Source organism: Cinclus cinclus, chromosome 2, assembly GCF_963662255.1.
Source record: "Cinclus cinclus chromosome 2, bCinCin1.1, whole genome shotgun sequence".
Taxonomy (NCBI): Eukaryota; Metazoa; Chordata; class Aves; order Passeriformes; family Cinclidae; genus Cinclus; species Cinclus cinclus.
Genome location: NC_085047.1, coordinates 88,472,992 through 88,494,522, shown reverse-complemented (window position 1 = coordinate 88,494,522; position 21,531 = coordinate 88,472,992). Strand labels below are relative to the sequence as shown.

The 21,531-nt window shown below is 38.5% G+C and overlaps 1 protein-coding gene across 1 annotated transcript; it reads right to left on the bottom strand.

Annotated features, from left to right (window-relative positions):
• Positions 1–2,078: 2,078 nt before the first annotated feature.
• Positions 2,079–18,230, bottom strand: LOC134057994 (interleukin-1 receptor-like 1). Its single transcript, XM_062515043.1, has 10 exons — positions 18,161–18,230; positions 15,763–15,964; positions 15,328–15,496; positions 15,085–15,247; positions 12,823–12,891; positions 10,820–10,952; positions 10,570–10,727; positions 6,355–6,498; positions 4,197–4,355; positions 2,079–2,425 (listed from the first exon to the last, which is right to left on the bottom strand). The coding sequence occupies exons 1-10, from the start codon at positions 18,225–18,227 to the stop codon at positions 2,079–2,081; spliced, it is 1,611 nt and encodes a 536-aa protein (XP_062371027.1). The 5' UTR covers positions 18,228–18,230.
• Positions 18,231–21,531: the final 3,301 nt, after the last annotated feature.

Genomic DNA, 21,531 nt, shown 5'->3' with positions numbered 1-21,531 from the left:
GCTGGCAAACAACAATAAGAATTATTTTCCTATTTATTTCTTTATTCTGGGTTGACCATGAAACTTGAAAAAAAATATCATCACTAAAAGAGCCATGTAGTGAGTTTGTTTTTCACCACCATAACTACATGCCTGGCTAAGAAAAGTCAGTGACACATCAGTATGTTTTAGAGTAATTTGGTTCATTGCTGATCATGTGCACTTCCTCATTGGACCTTCTCGTCTCTTTCCAGCTTCAAAAGCCATCCTAGACTTTTCATTTCCAAGATACTCTCTTATCATCCTTTCTAGTTCATTACAAGCCCAGGACTCAATGTATTAAAAACTTATCCTAATATAATCTTGGAAGTTTGTATACTGTCTTGCTCAGTAGCTTATGTGAAATATCTTCATAGTTTATAGCAGCAGGCTGTCCTGCTTACACATGCTTTAGTCTTAGTATGCTCTCTGTGGGAAGAAATGGTACTGTAGGAATAAACCAAGTCTCACACTGGCATGAACCCATCTTTTGGGGCCTCCACGGAGACATAAGGTTTATCCAGAGGTATCTTTAGGAACAGGACCCAACACTGCACAAAATCTAATGAGGTAATAACAAAATGCAGCATTTGATGCTCTATAGTTGTGGCGAAGTGAGCAATGAGTGAGCAAACACTTGACAGTACAACTCATAAATGAAAAGCTGTCTAGTTTGCCATAGATCTTTTTACTGAATGCTGAAAAACACCTGTATATGTTTCATGCACATTTTTTCTACTCCAAATAGCTAACTATAAGTCTGAAGATCCATATTCAATAAAAACTTGGAGTAAAAGGAAAGAACTTGCCTGTTTGTAATCCTGGACTTGGTCGCAATAAGTGTTCTGCATCTAATTTTCACTTTTTAAGTCCATTCTGTAGCAAGTCTAAAGCTGAAAACTAAGCCTTCTCTGACAGCAAGAATTTCCTGGGTTTGAAAATCTAAAAAGATTAAAGTTTGCAGGGACACCTGTACAAGAATACATCTTGTTCCTGTTCCCATGAACTAGAAGATTTGGCTCTGACCTTTGCATCTAAGGTAATTTCCTGTCAGAAAGTACAACTACACATGAGGCATGAAAGCATGAAAAAAGGTGGATAATTCTTGTTATAAAAAGCAGTCTATTTTTGAGTAACTTAAAGGAATATTGTCACTGTATCAAAAGAACATCCTAAATTTTAATGTTATTTCTATCTGGAGATAATAAATACAGTAACAGCATGATTATTGTACCTGAAAGATTTAAAATTTCCCTTCTGTGTGAGATCCATTTTAATGGATATATAAAAAACTTTATATGTATCAGTGCATTCATTTCTCTTAACAATGCATGTAATATATATATGTATATAGCAGTGCATTTGTTTCCTGTACCAATGCATATTATATTTCGATAGATATAGATATAGAGATAGATATATAGATTTGTAGATATACAGATATAGCAGTGCATTTATTTCCCTTAACACTGCATTATTTTTTACTGCTGTATTCACATCAGTCTCAAAAGGCCCTTTAGTGAGGCATCTATACTAAAGAAAAATAAAATTTCACCTTGTGAGCATCACTATTAAATCAAAAAGGAACAAGTGTCAGAAAAAAAAGTTAACAAAAGCATAACATTATACTTTCTAGTTGCAAAATACACATTATACTTTTTAGTCAAATAATACAGGAGGCATTTATGTTTTATCAGCTGCATTAGAAAGATGAAGTAAACCTGCAAGGCATTCAGTTATTCACAATCATAACTTTCTGTTATATATACAACTATATATAGAAAGAGCATAGGTACATTTGGTTTCCTGTAATATGCAAAATTCTCTGCACAATCTAGAGTTATTTTTTTACAGAACTCTCACACCTACAAAATGTTCCCTCCATTTCCTAGACCTCTTCCATCAATTTACCCCATCGTTACTCAATTGAAGGACTGAATAAAGTTAACAAAAACCACAGCCAGCCTTCCAGACCTTCTGAAAGAAATGTACCTCCTGAAAGGCATAACAGCTGTGGGTTTGTAGTCTGCCCTGATAGTGCAGCACTGTTTTCCAAGAATTCACCTGGTGTTAGCTGAGTGTGAGGCCCTGTGTGCCAGTGGCATATGGTACCTCACCTGTTTCCAGAACTTAGAATTGGGTGACTGCGGGTGCACCGTGTGCTCCTCTTTCCATTTGATGGTACCTTGCTGCTTAATAATAAACCTAAGAGATTCCTGAAGCTTCCCATAAGTCCCAATTGTCTCCATTTCCAGAAGGATCACTTTTGTGTCATTCTGAATGAGCGCATTGTATAAAGCAATGTGTTGATCATAAGCATCTTCTTTGGAATTAATCAGCTGGTGTGTCAGGAGAATGATCAACCGTCTGCTCTTCTGCATCCTCTTCTCAATTGCACTGGCTGCATCTAGCAACGTACAAGAAAATTATGAGACACTGATATTTGTTTAAAATTCTTTTGAGATTGGAAACTCCATTTTCATTGCTTTGTAACCAGACATAATTTCTGTCTCACTTCAGTCTGATACAGTTTGTTTATTTATTAGAAAAAGACTCTATCCTCTAAATCCCTCAAAAAGACAAAAAAAACCCCAACCACCAACTGAAGGGGATGAGGCAGGGGGAGAGAAAAGCAAAAAGCCCAAAACACAAAGCTTTAATTTCAAATGCTTTTTTTTGTTGTTGAAACATTAATATTTTCATTGCTTTTAAGTATTGTTAGGAATTTCTAGTCCAGTGACCTAGGGTCAAGCTCAGTAGATCCGACTGTATCAAAATTGTGTTTCATCAACAGTCTCCATGTAAGGAATTGTGTTGTACCAAGTTTAATGCCTTAGAGATGATCTTGCAATACTTACCCATGGAAACTAGTCATAAGGAGACTTTTGGGTGACTTGCTTCTAAGAGGCCTACTTCCAGGTGGGGTTAGAGTTAATTACAGTTAATTGTCCTGAGTTAAGTGTGCTAATTTATGCACTAATCTGTGCATTGTGTTGACCTTCACCCTGCAGGGGTGGATCCAGACTCTCAGGGCATCTGTGTGTCGAACAACTGAAGGTGTTTGAATTTCCCACTGCCATGTCAATGCTACTGTCACTGTGATGCTGGGCCAAAAGAAAGTGAGAGCCCAGCTAAGGAAAATCCACGCACCAATTATTTAACAAACCAGCTGATTTGCAGAACCATCAGACAGCTCCATAATGTACTCTCTTTACCTTTGCTGGGGGCTGCCTGGCCACTGCAAGTGGTGTAAGTTTTTGCCACTGGCAGTTTTGTGAACTACTGTTGCTCCTTGTGCTGGATCTAGGAATGGTCTGGCTCAACAGCTTTTGCAGCTTTTCTTTACCTTCATTTTTCCTAAGGCCAGGCAGCCCTTTTACAACTTTCCAGAACAGAAGGACATCAAAGATCTCAGCCTCAGCTCGGGGCAGATGAATGACACCTGGCCCAATGCAGATTGATTTCAGAAATGTGTAACAGAAAATGCACCAGCTTAGGCTTCCTGCCTGCTCACTGACAGAGAGAGAAGATCCTGTCTAGAGAAGAACCAGAGCACAAGATAAACAAGACAAGTCTGCTCTGGAGGAGAGCAGATAGCACCTAGGTGGCAGCAATCATACACAGTAGTGTGGAGGGTGTCTATATGGAAATTTCACCCTGAAAGACAAGAAAGCAGGAATAAAGCAATTCTCTCCTGAACTAATGCTTGGAATTGTGTGAAGGGAAAATGGATCTGAACTTCTTGTGATTCTAACACCCTTCATAAAAGGTTGGAAACTCCTGAGTGATAACAGCAAAGGTGTTTCCTCAGCTGAGTTTGTGGGTTTCTCCTCTTCCTTGTCTCATAGTCAGCCAAGCCAGCTCACACACAGTTTGGTTGTGGCTTTGCCCAGATAATGGCTGTGCAGAGTTTGACTTTCCAAAGAGTAAGTGTATGTTTAAAAGAGTCACACTCAGGGTCATGTTTCTTGTGCATTCCAAGAAGATAAGTCTGTGCCCCTTCCTTGTAGCTTGCTTTTCCTAGCACACTGGAAAGCACTGAGTGCCCTTGTGACACCTGGCCTGAAAGAGCAGACAGATGGCTGCTGAGATGAGCTTCAAGGTGAGGAACACAGAGTGACCTCCTAAAAGGGACTAAAATCACAACTTGCTCAAGCTTGACAAGATCTGAAACTTACCTTCTCCAGGATATATATCTCTCCCATAAATACACAATTTATATCCACATTTATTTTCTAGAATATCTGGCATGACTTGGTAAACAAAATATTCCACAAAATTTGCTTCACTGGTGTGGTTTTTGGGGTAGATAACATATGCATCGTATATCTTTTCATCTATAAGGCAAAACAAGAGGAAGGAGTATTGTGTTAACATGGATTAGAGCTTATTGCAAAAAAAGCTTATTGCAAAAAGTAGGAGAGAAATAAAAAATATCAGTCATTGAAATGGATCTAAGAAAAAGTTCTGGCCAATCTGAATGACATATATCATCTAGCATGTGTTTGGAAAGTAAAGACTGCATATTTGGTGTTTTCCATGTTCAATTGTTTTGTCCTGTGTGTTTGTAGCTTTGGAGAACCTGGCCTCTGTATTGTGAAGGCTGTATTCCAAAGTATATGCAGTAAGATTTCAACTGATTGATGCATATTAGCAGGATATAGTGATGAAGCTCAGCATTTGTTATTTCAGTGATACAATTCACTATTAACAGGCTTTGTCTCTCAATACAAGATATTCCATTTAAATTCTTCCATCTTGAAGATTTTATTCATCATTCCCACAACATATTGCACTCCTGAGTGAAAATCCCACTACTTAGGAAAAACTCTTACAATCAGAACCAAGTACAAAGTCAAGTATTTATTTAATCCCTTGTTTCGTTTCTCTAAAGTAAGTTTTCCATTACAGCATTTTTATTCTAATCCCAAATGTTTCTTTCTTCCTGGTGGAAATGACCATATCCTTTCTTTTGCTGCTGAGGTTCTTGCTCAAAGCATTCTAAAAACAGATCTTATGAGGAGCAGCTGAGGAAGCTGGGGTTATCTAGCCTGGAGAAGAGAAGGCTCAGGTTTGACCCTATTGCTCTCCATAATGACCCAAAAGGAGGTTGTAGCCAGCGGTGGGGGTGGGGGGTTCAGCATCTTCCCCCAGGCAACCAGTGACAGGACAAGAGGACACAGTGCTAAACTGGACCAGGGTAGGTTTAGGCTGGACATTAGGAAGAATTTCTTTGTAGAAAAGATGACTAGGGATTGGAATGGGCTGCCCAGGGTGGTGTTGGAGTCACCATCCCTGGAGGTGTTTAAGGAAAGGTTGGAAATGGTGCTGAATGCCATGGTCTAGCTGACAATGGTTGTGTTTGGTCATAGATTGGACTCAATGATCACAGAGGTCCTCATTGATTCTGTGAATCTGTGGCTTTGTGATTCTGTAATAATAATGAATGTCCATTTCCAGAGTTTGATTAATTTCATCATAAAATATACTTATTATGGAAACTGTCCTAAAAAGCATATTTCTTTCCTCTTTAATGGGGAGGTAAGAAACTAGATTAGCTGTAGATATCTACCATGCAGACATCTGGGGTAAGAGTCAGCTTCAGATCATAGAATTGTCCATTTATCTAGAGTTGGTCTCTTAAAAACATGTACCTCATCCTGTCATTAGGCACTGCCTGCCCTTCAGCTGCCCCCTGCAGAGGGGTTCAGGTCTCACTTAAGCCCTAAGGCAGCCCCAACAGCACCAACTGCTTATGGTTATACGGCTGGATCTGGCCACAGATCTCCAGGTTTCATGTCTAAGATGGAACCTTGCATGTGTGCACTTTGAACTCATACAACTAAATGCAGAGGTGTGAATTTTGAGCTGAAAGCAAGCAATAAAGTTAGATGGGATATATTCCTCCAGAAATGTCTTCCACACTATTGGTATCTTTCTTTTTGGCCTACAAAAACTGTGTTGCTCTAACATGCGCTTTTAACATGTTAGCCATCAGGTTTGTTCCTTTGCATTAGAGAGCACATAATAAATATAGTTAATAGAACTGTTAGTCAGATTGTCAACATCATTCAGTACTTTATGGCAAATACGTTCATTTTAAAATCTACAAAACCAGGACTGAATCTCTCTTTTATGTAATTCAGCACTACAAAACGCAGGAAACAAGGGGATGTAAAGCACTTGTAGAGCCATGTATGATTTCTTTTTACCAGAGGTGTAAGAAAGAGAAGAATCAGGCTCAGGTGTTATGAGTTAGCAGCTATCAAATAAATTATTTTCTCTATGATTTGTTATTTTCCTTTTTTAAAATTTTCTTTCTCAAATCTTACTTACCATCCTTGACTGAGTGGGGCTGGAATATCTCCCGATACAACAGGACGATATCAACTCGGAAAGACTGGTAAAGGATAACTGAGATTGCTATTACACCTAGCAGAACCAGAGATCCTGTGATCAGGAGGACATTAGGAAGAACCTCTGTAAAGTAGAAGAATATATTGTTAGCCACAGAGAACTTAACCCGTGTACTGAAGCTCTAGCCTCATCTTCTTAATTCTGTTACAGCTTTCAGGAACTCAAAACAGATATGACAAAGCTTCTTCCTTCTCCAGCCTGGCATAGCCAACACATAGACCCCTGAACTAGAAGCATATTATGCAGTATATCATTAATATTCACTTTGTTGAATCCAGACCTACTTCTGCTAAAAACCATAGCTGACAATGATGTTTAAGTATTTTGTAACTTTTGAAAACTGGTAACAACACAACCATTTCGTGAAACATCTAAGCCTATGCATGAAAATCCACAGAAGGACACATGGAGGCTTCTGGCATGATTGCACAAATAGGATACAAAGAGCATGTGCAAGTAATGAGATCTGCAAGATAAGAACTAAGATAGCATTAGACAAGCAGGAAAACAGAACATGTACCAGTCACAAAAATAAAATAAACTAAGCTGAAGCCAGATGATGTTTTCTCCTGCCTTTTCCATTCAAGAGGGTCAAGGAGCACGTAATAGCAATGATAAGTAACAAAAATTGGGATAGAAAGGAGCCACCCACTTTAGTTCCAGTTTCCCTCACAGAAGAGCTCTGGAATCTGTCCACCTTTACCTCAGAGATTAAGACTTATCAAAGATAATAGATTAAGGCTAGATATATGGAAGACATTTTTTACATTGAGGGTGGTAAAACACTGGAACAGATTGCCCAGAAAAACTGTGCATGCTCCATCCCTGGAAGTCTTCCAGAACAGCTTGGATGGAGTGTGGAGAGATTTGGTCTAGTGGATGGTGTGCCTGAGAAATTCTGCTGAAAAGGTATATAAATGAAGAGTTTACAAATACATTTTCCCTTTCCTCTGGTAGGATGTGACGTAAACTTCTTAAGATTTGCACACTCTTTACATTTCTTTCTTTGTCATTTAAAGGGAAAAAGAAATATTAGGCTTGTGATGAAGCCTACCTCACCAGAACTAGACCAGGAAGAAACACCTTCCAATAAGATAGGGCAAGAAAGCAACCAGTTCATTCTAAAGTGAAGTTACACGATATTTTTAACAGTGTCACAAGATGCCTATGCAGGAACTTCATCCTTGTTTACCCCTTCAAATTTTAGTATTTGATCCATTTTCCTGGTCAGTACACAAACACACACAAAGTAAGGAAATCCCTTTCCCTACACAGAGGGGCTGACCTAAGCATCAGTGCAATGTTGTTTCTTACTGATGCATTTGCTGACAGCATGCTCATTATAACATTACAATTACTGGTGTATTACATTATGTCTCTATATACATCCAGAGAAGAAACAGGTTTCAACATCAACTTTTGCAATTACCTAAAACCTAAAAAACGCTGCTTATATTTCGGTTTGCACTGATTAGACCAAGGCTGGAAAATAAACCATGTGCCTGTGCAGCTTGTAATGTACAGACAAGAGCTCCACACAGGTGCCTTCCTGGAAGAGCAGGTTCAATTCCCAGTAATGCTGGTTTAGCCTCTCATTTCTCTGGAATAAACTAATGAATTTTCACTAATTTTACTTGCTAGTGAACATTCAGCACAATGGGGGCAGGTGCCACAAGCCCCTGAACTAGGTTGAATAGATACTGTTGTTCCATTTAACTTTATTGCACCATTTAGCAGCTGAGCTCATGAGTAAGCCATCTTCTACTTATATTCAAGAGTAATGGGAAGACAAGTATTAGCTCACAAGGATTACTATTGGAAAAGCCAGAGAAAACATGTCAGAAAACAACTTTTGAAGGAGCTCCAGACAAACTGCAGAAGAGCAGGAGTTTTTTCTATCTTTTCTGGTTTCTAAGGTGGATGTACTTCCAGACAATGAAGGCAGAGATCTGGGTCTAGAATTCCTGTCCACGTCAATCTACAAAACATGACCCAAAATGTTAGCTTTAGCATTAAACATCTTTGAGGAAGAGCTGATGCTTTGGGCTGAACTTTACTTTAAATGACTGTGTAAAAAAAACATTAACAGGATAAAAGCCAGCAGACACAAATTGTGCTGTGGGAAACAATAAGGAGCAATCATATATTTGGAAATTTTTTTCCTATTAAATACAAACACACAAACAAAACACAAAAAAGTGTGCCTATGTTAATTACATATTTACAGTATGAGAGGCACAAGCAAATCCTATAGAACTTCTATTATTCTGAGAAACACGCACCATTGCTTTAGCAGAAATATTGCAGAGCTGCGTGAGGACTGAGCGAAGAAAACTAAAGCAGACAGAGCACAGCCACTTCTGGACATAGCATTGCTGACACCAACAGTGCTGAGGAACAGAAGCAGGCACCTTGTCAACAGCAGCAACAAGGACAAGGGCACAGATATCCATACAAAAAAGGCAGCAGTGAAAGCAGGGTCACAGACAAGAGCTTCCATGCACATTTACTGAAGACCTATGAATAAAAAGCGAAGTAAGATTTGTTTATAACAGAAATTATATTCAATGATTCAAGGGATGAATACAGGAAATGCTACGTGCTCTCCTTCATCTAGTCTGTAATATGGGGCCAACAAGGGACTTGTATTGATAAACTAGTGAGCAGAGACTGTTATTCAGCTTCATTCCTTCTTATTGCAAATACACTCCCACACTCAAGTACTTCAGTTCAGAGCTAGGGTGCTTCCAGTGTCCTGAGTGATGTTGCACACAAACTCACTTATCCAACCAAATCATCTCCTGCCATCTTCCTGCTGGGTGCCATTCTGCTGTTACAATTCACCTACATCCCTTCTAGTTTAAGCTACAAGCAAGGAAATTTGTTTAGGCTTTTACACCATGATCCTGGAGAAAGTAATGAGCAGTCAAGAACCCAGCAGGACTTGGGTCTGTGCACACCCTATGATCATAGTAAATTTGATTTTACTCTTCCCACCACTCTTTCATAGAAAACCAATCCTCGTTAAAGTTCTTGACATTTGCTTCCAAAGTCCTTGAGAAAAGATCGTAGTTTTAGATTACATTGGGAAGATATATTAGGAAGAATATTAGGAAGAATTTTTTTCCTGTGAGGGCAGTGAGGCACTGGCACAAGTTGCCCAGAGAAATTGTGGATGCCCCATCCCTGGAAGTGTTCAAAGCCAGGTTGGACGGACGGAGCTCTGGCAACCTGGTCTAATGGAAGGTGTCCCTGTTCTTGGCCGGGGGTTTGGAACTAAATAATCTTTAAGGTCCCTTCCAACCCAAACCATTCTGTGATTCCATGATTCTTGGCAGTTCAGCATATGTGAAGGGATGAAAAAGGAAATGATTGATCACAGCTGCTTCCTGAGCCTTTATAGACAAAACAGCATTTTCTGCCATAGGAATCTGATTCAAAGGTGCTGGGAACAGTGCCTAGGGATCTGGCTATTCCTGTAAAAAAAGAAAATTCCTATATGAGCTAAGGATTATTCCTGTCCTCATCATTTACTGCCCTGAATTTTCCTTCTCTTTCAGGTACTACTAGAACCAGGAATTTAAAAAAAAAAAAAGGGAAAGCCTTTGAAGCACTACTCACACCTCTGTGTGGCACATAGATGGAGCACAGTGGCACTCAGAGAAGAGGAAGAGGGATTTTGAAGAGGTGATTCACAAAACATTCAGTCCAAAAAGGGCACTACAATGGATGCAGTACAGTAAGGAAGGCAAACAAACTGGCAAACCAGCAGCTGAAACCCTTGTTTTTAAAGCTCACCTATTTTCTGCCATGCTTTTACAATAGAAACAAATCAAATGGTTTGATTTGTCACAGTGGAGAAATATCCTAGAAACAGGATACTCTTATCACAGGGGTGATACAGTCACGGTCTGCATATTTCATCTCTTGCTCCTACTGTTGAATAATGTCCCCCCTCTCCCCAACCCCAAGGACTTGGCCATGAGAATTTTGCAATTTACTTGAACATGTAGTGAAGAAGTAGGCTGGTTTTGCTTCTTATTAACTAAAACTCTTTTACTATCTGAAACAAATAATAAACTCACCAACATATTTCAAACTAAGTGCAAAGTATAAAGAATCAAAAAGTCCTACTCTCAGATTGCACTTTGAGTTGTAATGTCACCGTGACTCTTGTGTTGTACATTGTGTTCAAGGCGATACATGTGAAATTTGACTGCAGATCCTCCTTTGTTACTTCAGTAATATTCAAAGTCGTCTCTTCATAGTATACTTGCTCATGTCCATCAAAACTAATAGAAAGAGAAAGAGCTGGCACCATTAGTTTCACTAGCTAGGCACAGTTTGCATAGAAGAAAGATTGTTCTGTGTTATGTGCACTTACAAATTAGTTTCTTCATGAAATCTTGAAAAAACAAGGCTTTCCACAGGGATGTTATCCACATCCCATCTGACAGCAGCCAGTGGCTCTTTCTTAATCCCCAGGCGGGCCTGACATTTCAGAGACAAAGGAGCACCTAATCAAGATACAGAGATATAAACACTCTTTGATGAAAAATATAATTTTATTCTCCTCATCACATCTTTTTCTACAAATCTTCATAAAACTTGTGTAATTTGTCCTAACAATTTTGACATATTTTCTGAACTACTGCTGACAAAATGATACACAGAAGGGACAAAAAGAAATAGTAAAATTAATTTTTCAACAAATGAGCTAATAACACACCAGGGATTACAAAAGGAATTATTTATATTTATTATGATGAAGGCAATGTACCCTTTATATGCGATGCTTGACACATGTAATCAGCTAGTGAGGAACACAGAAAGGATATGGTGGTTGACACACAAATGTACACAGAAATAACCTAATTAAATTTCAGTATATATTATTTTGCTTAAGACTCGTGTGCAGCCTTATCTTGGATTTTATTCAAGTTGGACAAAAGTAAAGTAAACCAGTCCAAGCAAAACTAAACCAGGAAATTACTTATTAAATATTTCCCATTAGGAAATATTTCTTCCAAAGTAAGGGTCACCATTGCACCAAAAGAAAGCATAATTAAAACATGTAAAATTGTTTCCATGTAAGTCTGCATCTAAGCAGGTCTTGGATAAGATAATCAAATCTTACAGTTAGATCATGAACTGGTATTAGGAGGCTTGGAGAAATGCCTTCATTTCTGCAAACGAGAGAAAATAGAACCTGTGCAGCAATTGGGTTTTAAATGTAAAGTGAATTTGTTCCATGTAAGCAGTGCCAGAGTGATAGGCAGAGCTCACAGAGCACTAGGAACTGACCATCTTACTAGAGAAAGCTTGTCCTCAAGCTGAGACCATATAATTTCTGAGCAACAAGACAGCTGGGGGAAAGAGGAAAAAAATAATGGGAATGTGAGTCAACTAACAAGTCTCTGATCCCCAGCATGTGGCACAAAGAGGGCTGTGGACCCCTGCAGTATCTGGTACTGCAAGGGCAGGCTTGCTGTAGGACAGAAACAGAGGAGTGGTAGCTCCAATCCCTTCTCCCACTGGGCCAGCTTCATCCCACTTGCCCTGGGAGACAGGCATCCTGGATTACCTATTTAGATTTCAGATGAGTTTAGTTTCTTGCTGGAGAGCTCCACCTTTCTCCACTGACTACACACAAACCCCAGACAACTATCACTCCTACCAGAAACACCTTGTCCTGATGGTGCAAGTTACCCAGAATGAACCTGAATCCCTGAGAACATCTATAGCCCTGAACAGAGGAGAGCCAGGAACAAGCTCCACATCAGGAGCCATCCAACCAGCTCTGTCTAAATTCACTGCTTGGTCCTGTCCTTCAGCCCTCCCAGTATCTTCTAAGCAGACTGGTCTGACCACTGCTAGCCAACATGGGTATGAGACAGGCAGTGCTCCTCAGTCTCAGGGCCAGCAGCCAGTTCCTTGCTCTCCTTCAACCCTCAGCAGAGACACAGGCACTGTCTTCACATGGGGACTGAAAGCAGCAAGGAGTAGCTCTAGCCACAAGAATAGTCCATCCTTCCCTCAGGAATATCATCAAGCAGTTTCCAGGAATTTAGTCACAGCCCTTTTTGAAGTGGATGGAAGCTGTCACCTCTCATCTGAGATGTAATGATTCACTTTGTGAATAATCCTAGCCTATCCCAGTGAGAGTAGAACAAGTTATTTAAATCTCCTTAAACTTCACTTAATGTCTAAATAACCCATCAGTTATATTTAACTTCACACCCCTGGGCCTGGAGGGAATTAAACCTGGTAAATATTATGGTGCAAAACTGTGATGAAAAGTTCAATCATTATATCTTCTTGAAAATGCCCATGTTTCCTAGATATTACAAGATGTTAACTTAAAAACAAATTTAAATTTGTACTCACCAAGCTCTGCTTCTACTACATCTTTATTCTTTGGAAATATGATTTGAGGTGGTAGAGGTGAGTATTTCACTTTAGAAATTAAAGAGGAAAATAAAGCATGCATTAGCAAGTTGTGAAAATGCATTTTGTAAGATAAGGTTTGTAATCTGTTCAATTAATATTTTATGATCACAAAACAGAATTGCAAACTAACAGTGTTTCACATACCTGTTGGGATCATCTGCTTTTATTACTACAACCAAATATCTCTGGGGAGTATATGTCAATATACTGTCAATATATGTCAATATACTGTCAATATTTTCAGTATTTTCTCCCTATCTATGCAATTTTTACCTTTGTACATACAAAGTAAGGGGGGAAAGTTTTTGAAGTACTGTTATAGCTGAGGGGGAGAGAAAAGCAAATGCTATTATAAGCTTGTGTGTTTTCCCAGCTGTTTTGGGGTTTTTTTAAGTGACATTTGAGAAAATACTCATATCCATTATATTAAATAGCTAATATGTGGTTTTATGCAGTATCTGAACTCCAAATATATTGCTTTCTAACCCTTTCCTCATTAAGCTTTTCCATGTCAAGGCACCTCTGTGAAACCCAGAAAAATCTGTAGGAACACATTTCAGTCCCTGCTTCCCAGACTGACTGGATATGATAAACTAGAAGTCAGGAGAGAGCCAGTAACTTCCCAGCTATCTGACTATGCTAAGTTCTTAGCTGCCAGCATTCTCTGGATCAGTGTGGATCTGCAAGGCAACAGGAATGTATATCATAGTGCTCTAATATAAACAAAACAGAACGGCTCCACTCATCTGATAAGGTCTTATAAAAAAATCAAAGAAGTTGTCATTAAGTACTTTCAGTTTAGCAAAGCCTGGAGCAGACATACCAGACCCAGCCCAGATTTCACGTTAGGTTGCAATCTCTTCTTTCTGCACAGATTTCAAAAGAAAGTTAGATAACTTCAAGATCTGCCTGGATGTAACAAAGTCTTTTGTAAATTTGAACGCCTTTGGGCCAAATAAAATCCAGAAATTTTTGTTGTAACCCAGGAAGAACAGTATTCCAGAACAGTTAGAGATGTTTTGATGGAAGTACATTCAAACAAAAATTGTTAGGCAGAGAAGTATCATGCAAAGCATGATCATGATCATGTAGAGCAACAGGCAGAAAAGGAGGAAAAGCACATTTCTCAGCTACTGAACTAGGTGTATGCTCAAATCTGTCTTCTGTCCTGCTCAGAATAATCAGAACAAACTCTGCTACTGAGATCTGGGCACAGAAGCAAAAACTGCATCCAAGGCTCCCATGCTCCAAGTCTGCATTCTGCTCACAAGCTGTGTGCCTCCCCAGATCAAAAAGGCCTGATGTTCAGTCTGCAAATAGACATTAATTTTTAAAAACAAAGAAACAAACAAACTTACTAACTAACTAACTAACTAAACAGCAACAAAACAACCACATGAGCCAAATTCAAGCCCTCTACCACCCCTCAAGAAAAGACATTGCTGACTATTTTTCTACTGATCTGATTGCAGAACTGGAGACTCATTTTGAAGTTTTGCAAGTTGATGCAATCTGAAACTGCAAATTGCTGTGTGACCTTTCCTGACCACCATCCAAATACAAAGCCTCCCTGAGGAGACTGCATCCTAGAGGTAACCCCAGATCCACTCCTCAGTCATATAGGCAGTGTTTGAAATCACAGAGACATGGTAATCACTGAGATCCATCCATCTTCTATTTATATATATATATATATAGTTCATTCTGTCTCATTCAAGACAAATTTTGAAGTTTTTTTCAGTCCTACTATCAAATAAATGTTAGATGTTGGCATGGACCAAGAGGCATTAAGCTGTAGACCACCAACACATGATTGATCTAATGATCACCAGACAATCCTCACTAGCCACAAATTCTGCTGCCCTTAAAAAATAGAAAGCAGAGCATTGTGGAATCCCACTGAGGAGACCTTTCATTTCAGAAATGTGCTATCAGAGAGCTCTACCTACCACAGCACCTAACCAGAATTATCAGAATATTTTAAACAAAGAACTGAATGAGAGCAGGTCTGATTTTATCCCATCTTGCTCTATGTGGATGACCATCCAAAAAATTAATCTAATAAAGCTGATCTAAATCTTAAATAAGATGATAAAACAAACCAACCAAAACTCTTTTTAATGTACAAAAGGCATTTCCTTTGCTCTAAGTTGACCTTAGTCTTTTTTATCTTAACAAGATACATAATTACTGTCTTACCCTCACTTATGAAAATTCTCGTTGCTGATACATTAAACACATTTCCTTTATGGGTATAAATAAATTGACAAGTATAATAACCATCATCCTCCCTTCTTGGATTCTCAATATAAATATATTTTTCTTTCTTCAAGTATCTCTGTCCCTGAAGAGGTTTGCAGTCCTGGAAAAGAAAAATGTGTTTTGTTGCAAAGAGCTTTTCAGTATTCTGACCTACACTGGCATCATCAGGGTTTTATTTACCTTATACCACTGGACAATAGTAGCATTCTTATAGTTATCAATGGTAGGACAAGTAACTCTTCCTCTTCCAGTGTCATTTGGGTAATGAGTCCGACTTGGGAAACATCCTCCTGGCCTGAATGAATGCACTTGCACACTCACATTGTATGACTTTGTGCGATTACTTGAACTTTAAAAATGGAATAAGGTATGTCAGTGATTGCATTTTTATACTGAATATATTAATGCTTATAACAAATGTGTGTCATTCTATAAATGTGGATGATTATTGTTATTTCAGTCACAGCTTGATTTTAATGATCTGCAATAAAAATATCAGTTGCAGGGTGAAAACTTATGAAAAAGTCATCATTTCCACAAATTATCATTAGAATATATTATCAAAATACATATTCTTGCCAGTCTTACAACTTCCACTTTCCATGTGGCACTTACAAATGTGTTACACAAGTGTAGTTTCCAGAATCCTCTCTAGAAGTCGGCAGAAACCAAAGAAATTTTTCTATTGAGAACACTCGTGATCCCTCCTCTTCCACAGGAATTATTTTGTGAGTTTCCATGTGATACCAGGTGACTTTGACAGATGAACTCCATTTGGGACATTTTATGACTAAAGCCTCACCTTCCACAGGATGAACTGCAAATGAGCAAAATATTAAAATCTCAGATAAATTAAGCCTTTGTCCACTGAGACAGAGAACTTGGCGTTCCTGGATCAGTAGGCCAATCACATCCCTCTAGCCTCCTTGAGCTTTCAGAGATGATACACAGCAAGCTTATTTTCACTAGACTGTTTTTCAATAAAAATTGTGTTTACCTTGCGTTATAGAGCCATTTGTTTCCAAAACCAGTAACTAATGGACTAATGGGGGGGACAAACAAACAAACAAACAAATAAATAAATAAATCCCTATGTTCTAAGCAGACACATGGTAAAAAACAAGAGGACTTAATTTAAAAAATAAGGATTTCTTACAATGAGCCTATTATGTAAATCTTTGTCTCAAATACTGTTTCTATTCAAATCATGAATTAAAACACAGAGAAAAATACTGACTTTAATGTAGTTATCTTCCCTTACTTCAGTATAATGAATATTTATTTATGCAATAGATGAGTGCTTTTTTTCTGCCTTTCTAATATAGAGAAATGAAAATTATTTTTATTTTTCCTGGAATAAAAAAATCACAGAAGAAGGAAATCTGTAGATGAGATCCTTAGGAAGAATAAAATAAAATAAAACAGCTTCTCTCTGAATTTCATTAAAATGGGGTGGGAAATAATGAAAGTAATGTGATAGCCTGAAAAGAAGAATCTGATGAGAAAGTGGGAAGGTGAAAAGATACCAAAAATAATTGAGACAAATAAGAAGCTTAGAAAAATAAACCACATATGGTCACACATAAGAAAATTTGGGAGTAAAATACTGCATTTTATTTTTTTTTTAACTGAGTTTACTTCTACTTTTGAATACTGAAATTGGTCCAGAGAAACTAGAATCAAGTAATTTTGATAAATACTTAAGTGCTCAGGTACCTGAATAGTGCACTGGCCACAGAAAACAAACATGGATCTGAAAATTAAATTGCATTCAATGAAAAAAAAGATGGAGTATGAGTAAGGATGGTGACAGGACAGAGATTGGCAGAGGAATTGCAATAGATAAAGGAGCATGAATTCGAGAGTAGATAACCAAACAACTAACCAAAATAGACAGTGTCTATCAAAAATGACACTTTGCAGCAATGGCTTTAGGCATGTAGGTGCACAAATCAGGAGGTGAGAGTCTCCACATGATGAACACTTCTGCTCTGGTTCTTTCTAAAGAAGTAGTCCATCTCCACTGATATTGTCATCTTGCTTAGTAATTTGGGACTCCTAAATAAGTCAGGTATGAGTATGAGTAACCCCAACCCCATCATTTTAACAGTTTTCCCACCCACAAGCCTTGCAAAGACACTGGGACATATCGGGGGGTCAGAAAAGGCAGTATTGCCCCACCAAAGGTGGAACACATTGGAAATACAGATTTCTTTGAGTAAAAACAGTGTGGAGGGGAAAGATATTGAAAAAGAAAAGCCTCATCTATATTCAATGGCATCCATTAAAATCATCTTTGCAAATTCTTCAGCAAAATTTGGCATCTTAATAAATCTAATTTGCTTGAATCTTAGCACTCCTATTGTAAAATTGACAATATGGACAAATATTTAGAGATTACATCTTCCAGAATTTTTCAGACAAATTAGCATCTCAGCTAGAGAACAGAAGTACATGAGTTCTGTGCCACACTGTGTCACTGGTCAGCATTATATAGCTGAGTCAGTAGACCTGGTCCATCACAAATAGTTTACTGTTCTGGACATCCCCCCTGTGTGGGGAAACATCACTGTTACACTGCATTTTTCAATTAACACCCCCAAATTCAGGACATTGAAGAGCATTTCTATGGAGGACAGCACCCATTTACAACCCTGACTCAGCAGGGTGTATATGCATATACACTGCTCAGTGCAATTAAAGCATGCTCTGGGAGTTTGTACCCAGCTGGGACATGGAGCACCAGCTACTCTCAAATTCTTTCAAGAAGATTATTTTCCTTCTGCTTGCAGAGGTGCCAAGTGGCAGAAGCTGAACCTAAACTTGCTGTCATAGAAATGGACAGTGTTTGGTGCATTTTAATATACATTAAAAACTAGATTTTATGTTGTGAATTTTGGCTTGAGGTGAACTCACTAACTTTAGGCTTAAAATAAAACCACCAATTTGGAAACAGCCTACGCATTTCTACAGAACAAACCTTATCAGAAAGTATTTTTAAAACATTACTTACATGTTTCAGATGTCATGGAAACAGAGAGGAAGGTAGAAAGGAAGATCAAATCTATACTCCACATCATATTTCTAAACTAAGAAGAAAAACGTTGATATCTTAGAACACACTCTAAGTGGACCAGAAATGCTGTATCAGTGTACATTAGTCAATTGAACAGAAAATTATATTATGCAGTGATAAACTGCATCACGTGAGCTTCTCTGTACACTGTGTGTGTGTACATAGCAGTGGTTTCACAGCTTTGACGTGATTTTATTTGTTCTATCATCATTGAAACTACAGTTATGACTTAGTTTAGTGGGAGTCATTAATTCCTCTGTCATGGTGCTCCTCAGGCAGAAGCCTCTTTAACTTGCTTGCTTTTTTTTAAAGGAAGATAAATGTACATTGGCATCCTCTTCACATTCTCTTCGCTCTTTTTTCTAAGCGCAGAGAAACTGTACCTCAACTTAGAAAAGGACAGATCCTGGGTTTGAAAATGTATACTCTGGTTTTGAATCAAGGTTACATCCAATCAATTGCTTAGGAGCACAATACTTTTTTATCTTTTTATGAAAGGGGAGTTATCTTCACTAACACATTCTTTAGCTAAGTGTTTAGCAGTAAGACCAAAACCAGATTGGCGTCACAAACAGTGCTGAAGGGGAACTGAAGAAATGGACTGGTAAGCTAGATAAAGGAGCGTAGTCTTTTACTTAGCTAACAGCAGCAGGGCAGATCCTGTATCTCACTGTTTTCATTTATGTCTAACTGATACACACCCGCTGAAATTCACACCACATGGTGTGGCTTGAGAACCCTCCAGAAAACCCCTTCATTTAAGAAAACTGACCTTTTGATCTTGGGCAGTAAATTGACCTAATCCAGGAATATCTCAGAAGACAGCAGGCATGCAATCCAGCTATAATACATGGCCATAAGCATTCTACTTACCATTAAGAAGCTTTGAACGCACTTCTTCACTGCAGATCACAGAGCAGTGGGTTCTGTTGTGGTGTATGAGTAAGCAGCAGTCACAGGGTCCTACAGACTGTAGACAAGTTGTTTTCAAGTGAAATCAAATTAGAAAGGAAATATAATCTATCTTGCAGATAGTGAGCACAAGGGGAGAAGTGAAAAACAGGCAAAAATGTAAGTGCTGTCGTCACACTTACTGCAAGGAACTTTTATTTCAGTGCCAAAAACTTCCAGACTAAATAAACATTGACAAGAATTTTCAAGTCCTACATTTTTGCCAAGTCTGAAATTCAGAGTAAATTCAGTTTTGAGCTTTCAGAAATACCATCAACTTTGTATCGATATGGAAAGTTTCCTCTTTTAGAAGGTTTAATATTATCCAGAGGTTTATTCTTAAACTCTGAAGAAACAATAACAAAATTTAGTGTTAGAAAAGTGTGAGAATTTAATTGTGCAGGGATATTCACAAATCACAGGAAAGATGAGGTTTAGACCAAAAAAGCAGCATCTCAGCATTAATGTCACAACAAAGCTGATGCCATGACTTCTACAGGGAGTGACCAGTCTGGAGAAATATTATTTGTGAGGATCTACTTGCTTTCATTATTGTTGGAGGAAAGCACCTCATACAAATGCAAATCTATTGACATCTTTAATTTTAAGGAAACCTTAGGCCAGCTGAACAGATTTTTAGGGGGTACTTTCCAACACTAACCTCAACAGTTTTGCCCTGGAAGGAAAGAAGAAGGTGGCCCAGAACAGGGTTCATGAGTGACCTGGGACTGGACAGACCCTTAGGAGAAGAAGATACCTCACAAAATGGCACAATGAAATTCACAGCACTAGCACAGCAAAGCATCCAGCTTTGTTCATCATTTAGAACATGAGGCTTGTTCCTAGATGTTATTTCTAACACTAGTGATGCCTTAAGTTTTAGCTTTCATATTTTTCAGATTCTGTACTGTATTAGTATATAACTCTGAATTTCACAGAGTGTTAGCAAGCTCTCTTCGCGGTTTAGTTGGACAAAACAATCCTTTTCCAGCCTGAGAATCAAGGACACCATTGCAGAATCAGGCCCAAAAAGTGTAAACAACAGTGAATTGAAGAGAGCAAACTGGGAGGATGGGACTTCATAACCTGAAGCTGTAACTGGACAATTAACCCCAATATGTGAATGGACCAAAACTTATAAAAGTGTGAAAACTCATGACCTGGCATCCATCTTGGGTGGAGCCACAGCCAGGCTCTTTTACTGCCCAGGGTGTATCCTTTGAAGGCCTTTTAATAAATACCTACTTTATTCCTTTAACACTGTCTATCCTCTCTTCCAGGTAGCCTCTCAAGGCATCACTAGCAGGGAGCAAAAATATCCAGAATATTCCTTCTCTACTGGGAGTGTTTCCCCCTCAAGTCAAGTCCCTTGACCTTCTGTTTTTTAGACCTCTCTTGTTTAAGTGAGTGATAATGCAGCAAGATGACAGAAACTAAACTGATTGATTTTTAAAGAAAAATCACGTCACAGACTAAGTTTGGAGTCTTTCTGAAATGAAGGGGTTTTTCCTCATTTGATATTTTACTTGTAAGTGTTTGTTAAGAGTTTAGCCACAGGTAATACCACTTATTGACAGTGCTATTGCAGCCCTAGAAATGAAAGACTGGTGATCACCAGAAAGTTTCAAGATGTGATTTCACCATTTTTGAGATACAACTTTGTCCAGGAAGGGAGATAGCAAATTACTTACTCTCACCAACTTTTCTAACAAGTGCCAGAATGATTCAGGAGTAAGAAATTCATAATTTCCTATCTTCATACTTGGCAGTTGTTGCAATTAGCCTTCTGATTACTGAAAAAAAAAATGCCTTTTAGAGACCTTACACATACTGGGCTACCAACCTGCACCAAAAGAATGCAAAATATTTGAGCTGAGATGATCCCCACCAAATTTGATTATTACTTTACTGATTTTCCCTCCATTATTAAGTTGTGGTGTACCAGCAGCAGTTCAAGTAGGGTTTGGGGCTTGTGTGTGTGAATGTATGCAATATAGAGGGTTCTAATAAAAGAGGAATGCTTCCTGAAAATTCAAAGAGCTCATGCAATTAAAGTGTGATTCTGTTTGCATTTTCCAAAGTCAGCAGTAAACATCAAACTACCCCAATATGAAGGGAAATAGTGGTGGCAGGTCCAGACAGAAAACAGCAAGAGAAGGACCGGTTCTGCAGTGCCTTACAGCTTCTTCCTATAGCTTAGAAGGACTGCATGGTACGAGTGTAAGCCTAAGCTCTGTAAACAAAAACTTCAGTGTGGTGCTGAAAAAGCACTGGATCCAAAATTTGGGATAACTATCTGAGTAGGTCAAAACCTAGTTCCTAATGATCCACTACCAAGGTAAGGTGAGAGAAGAGGG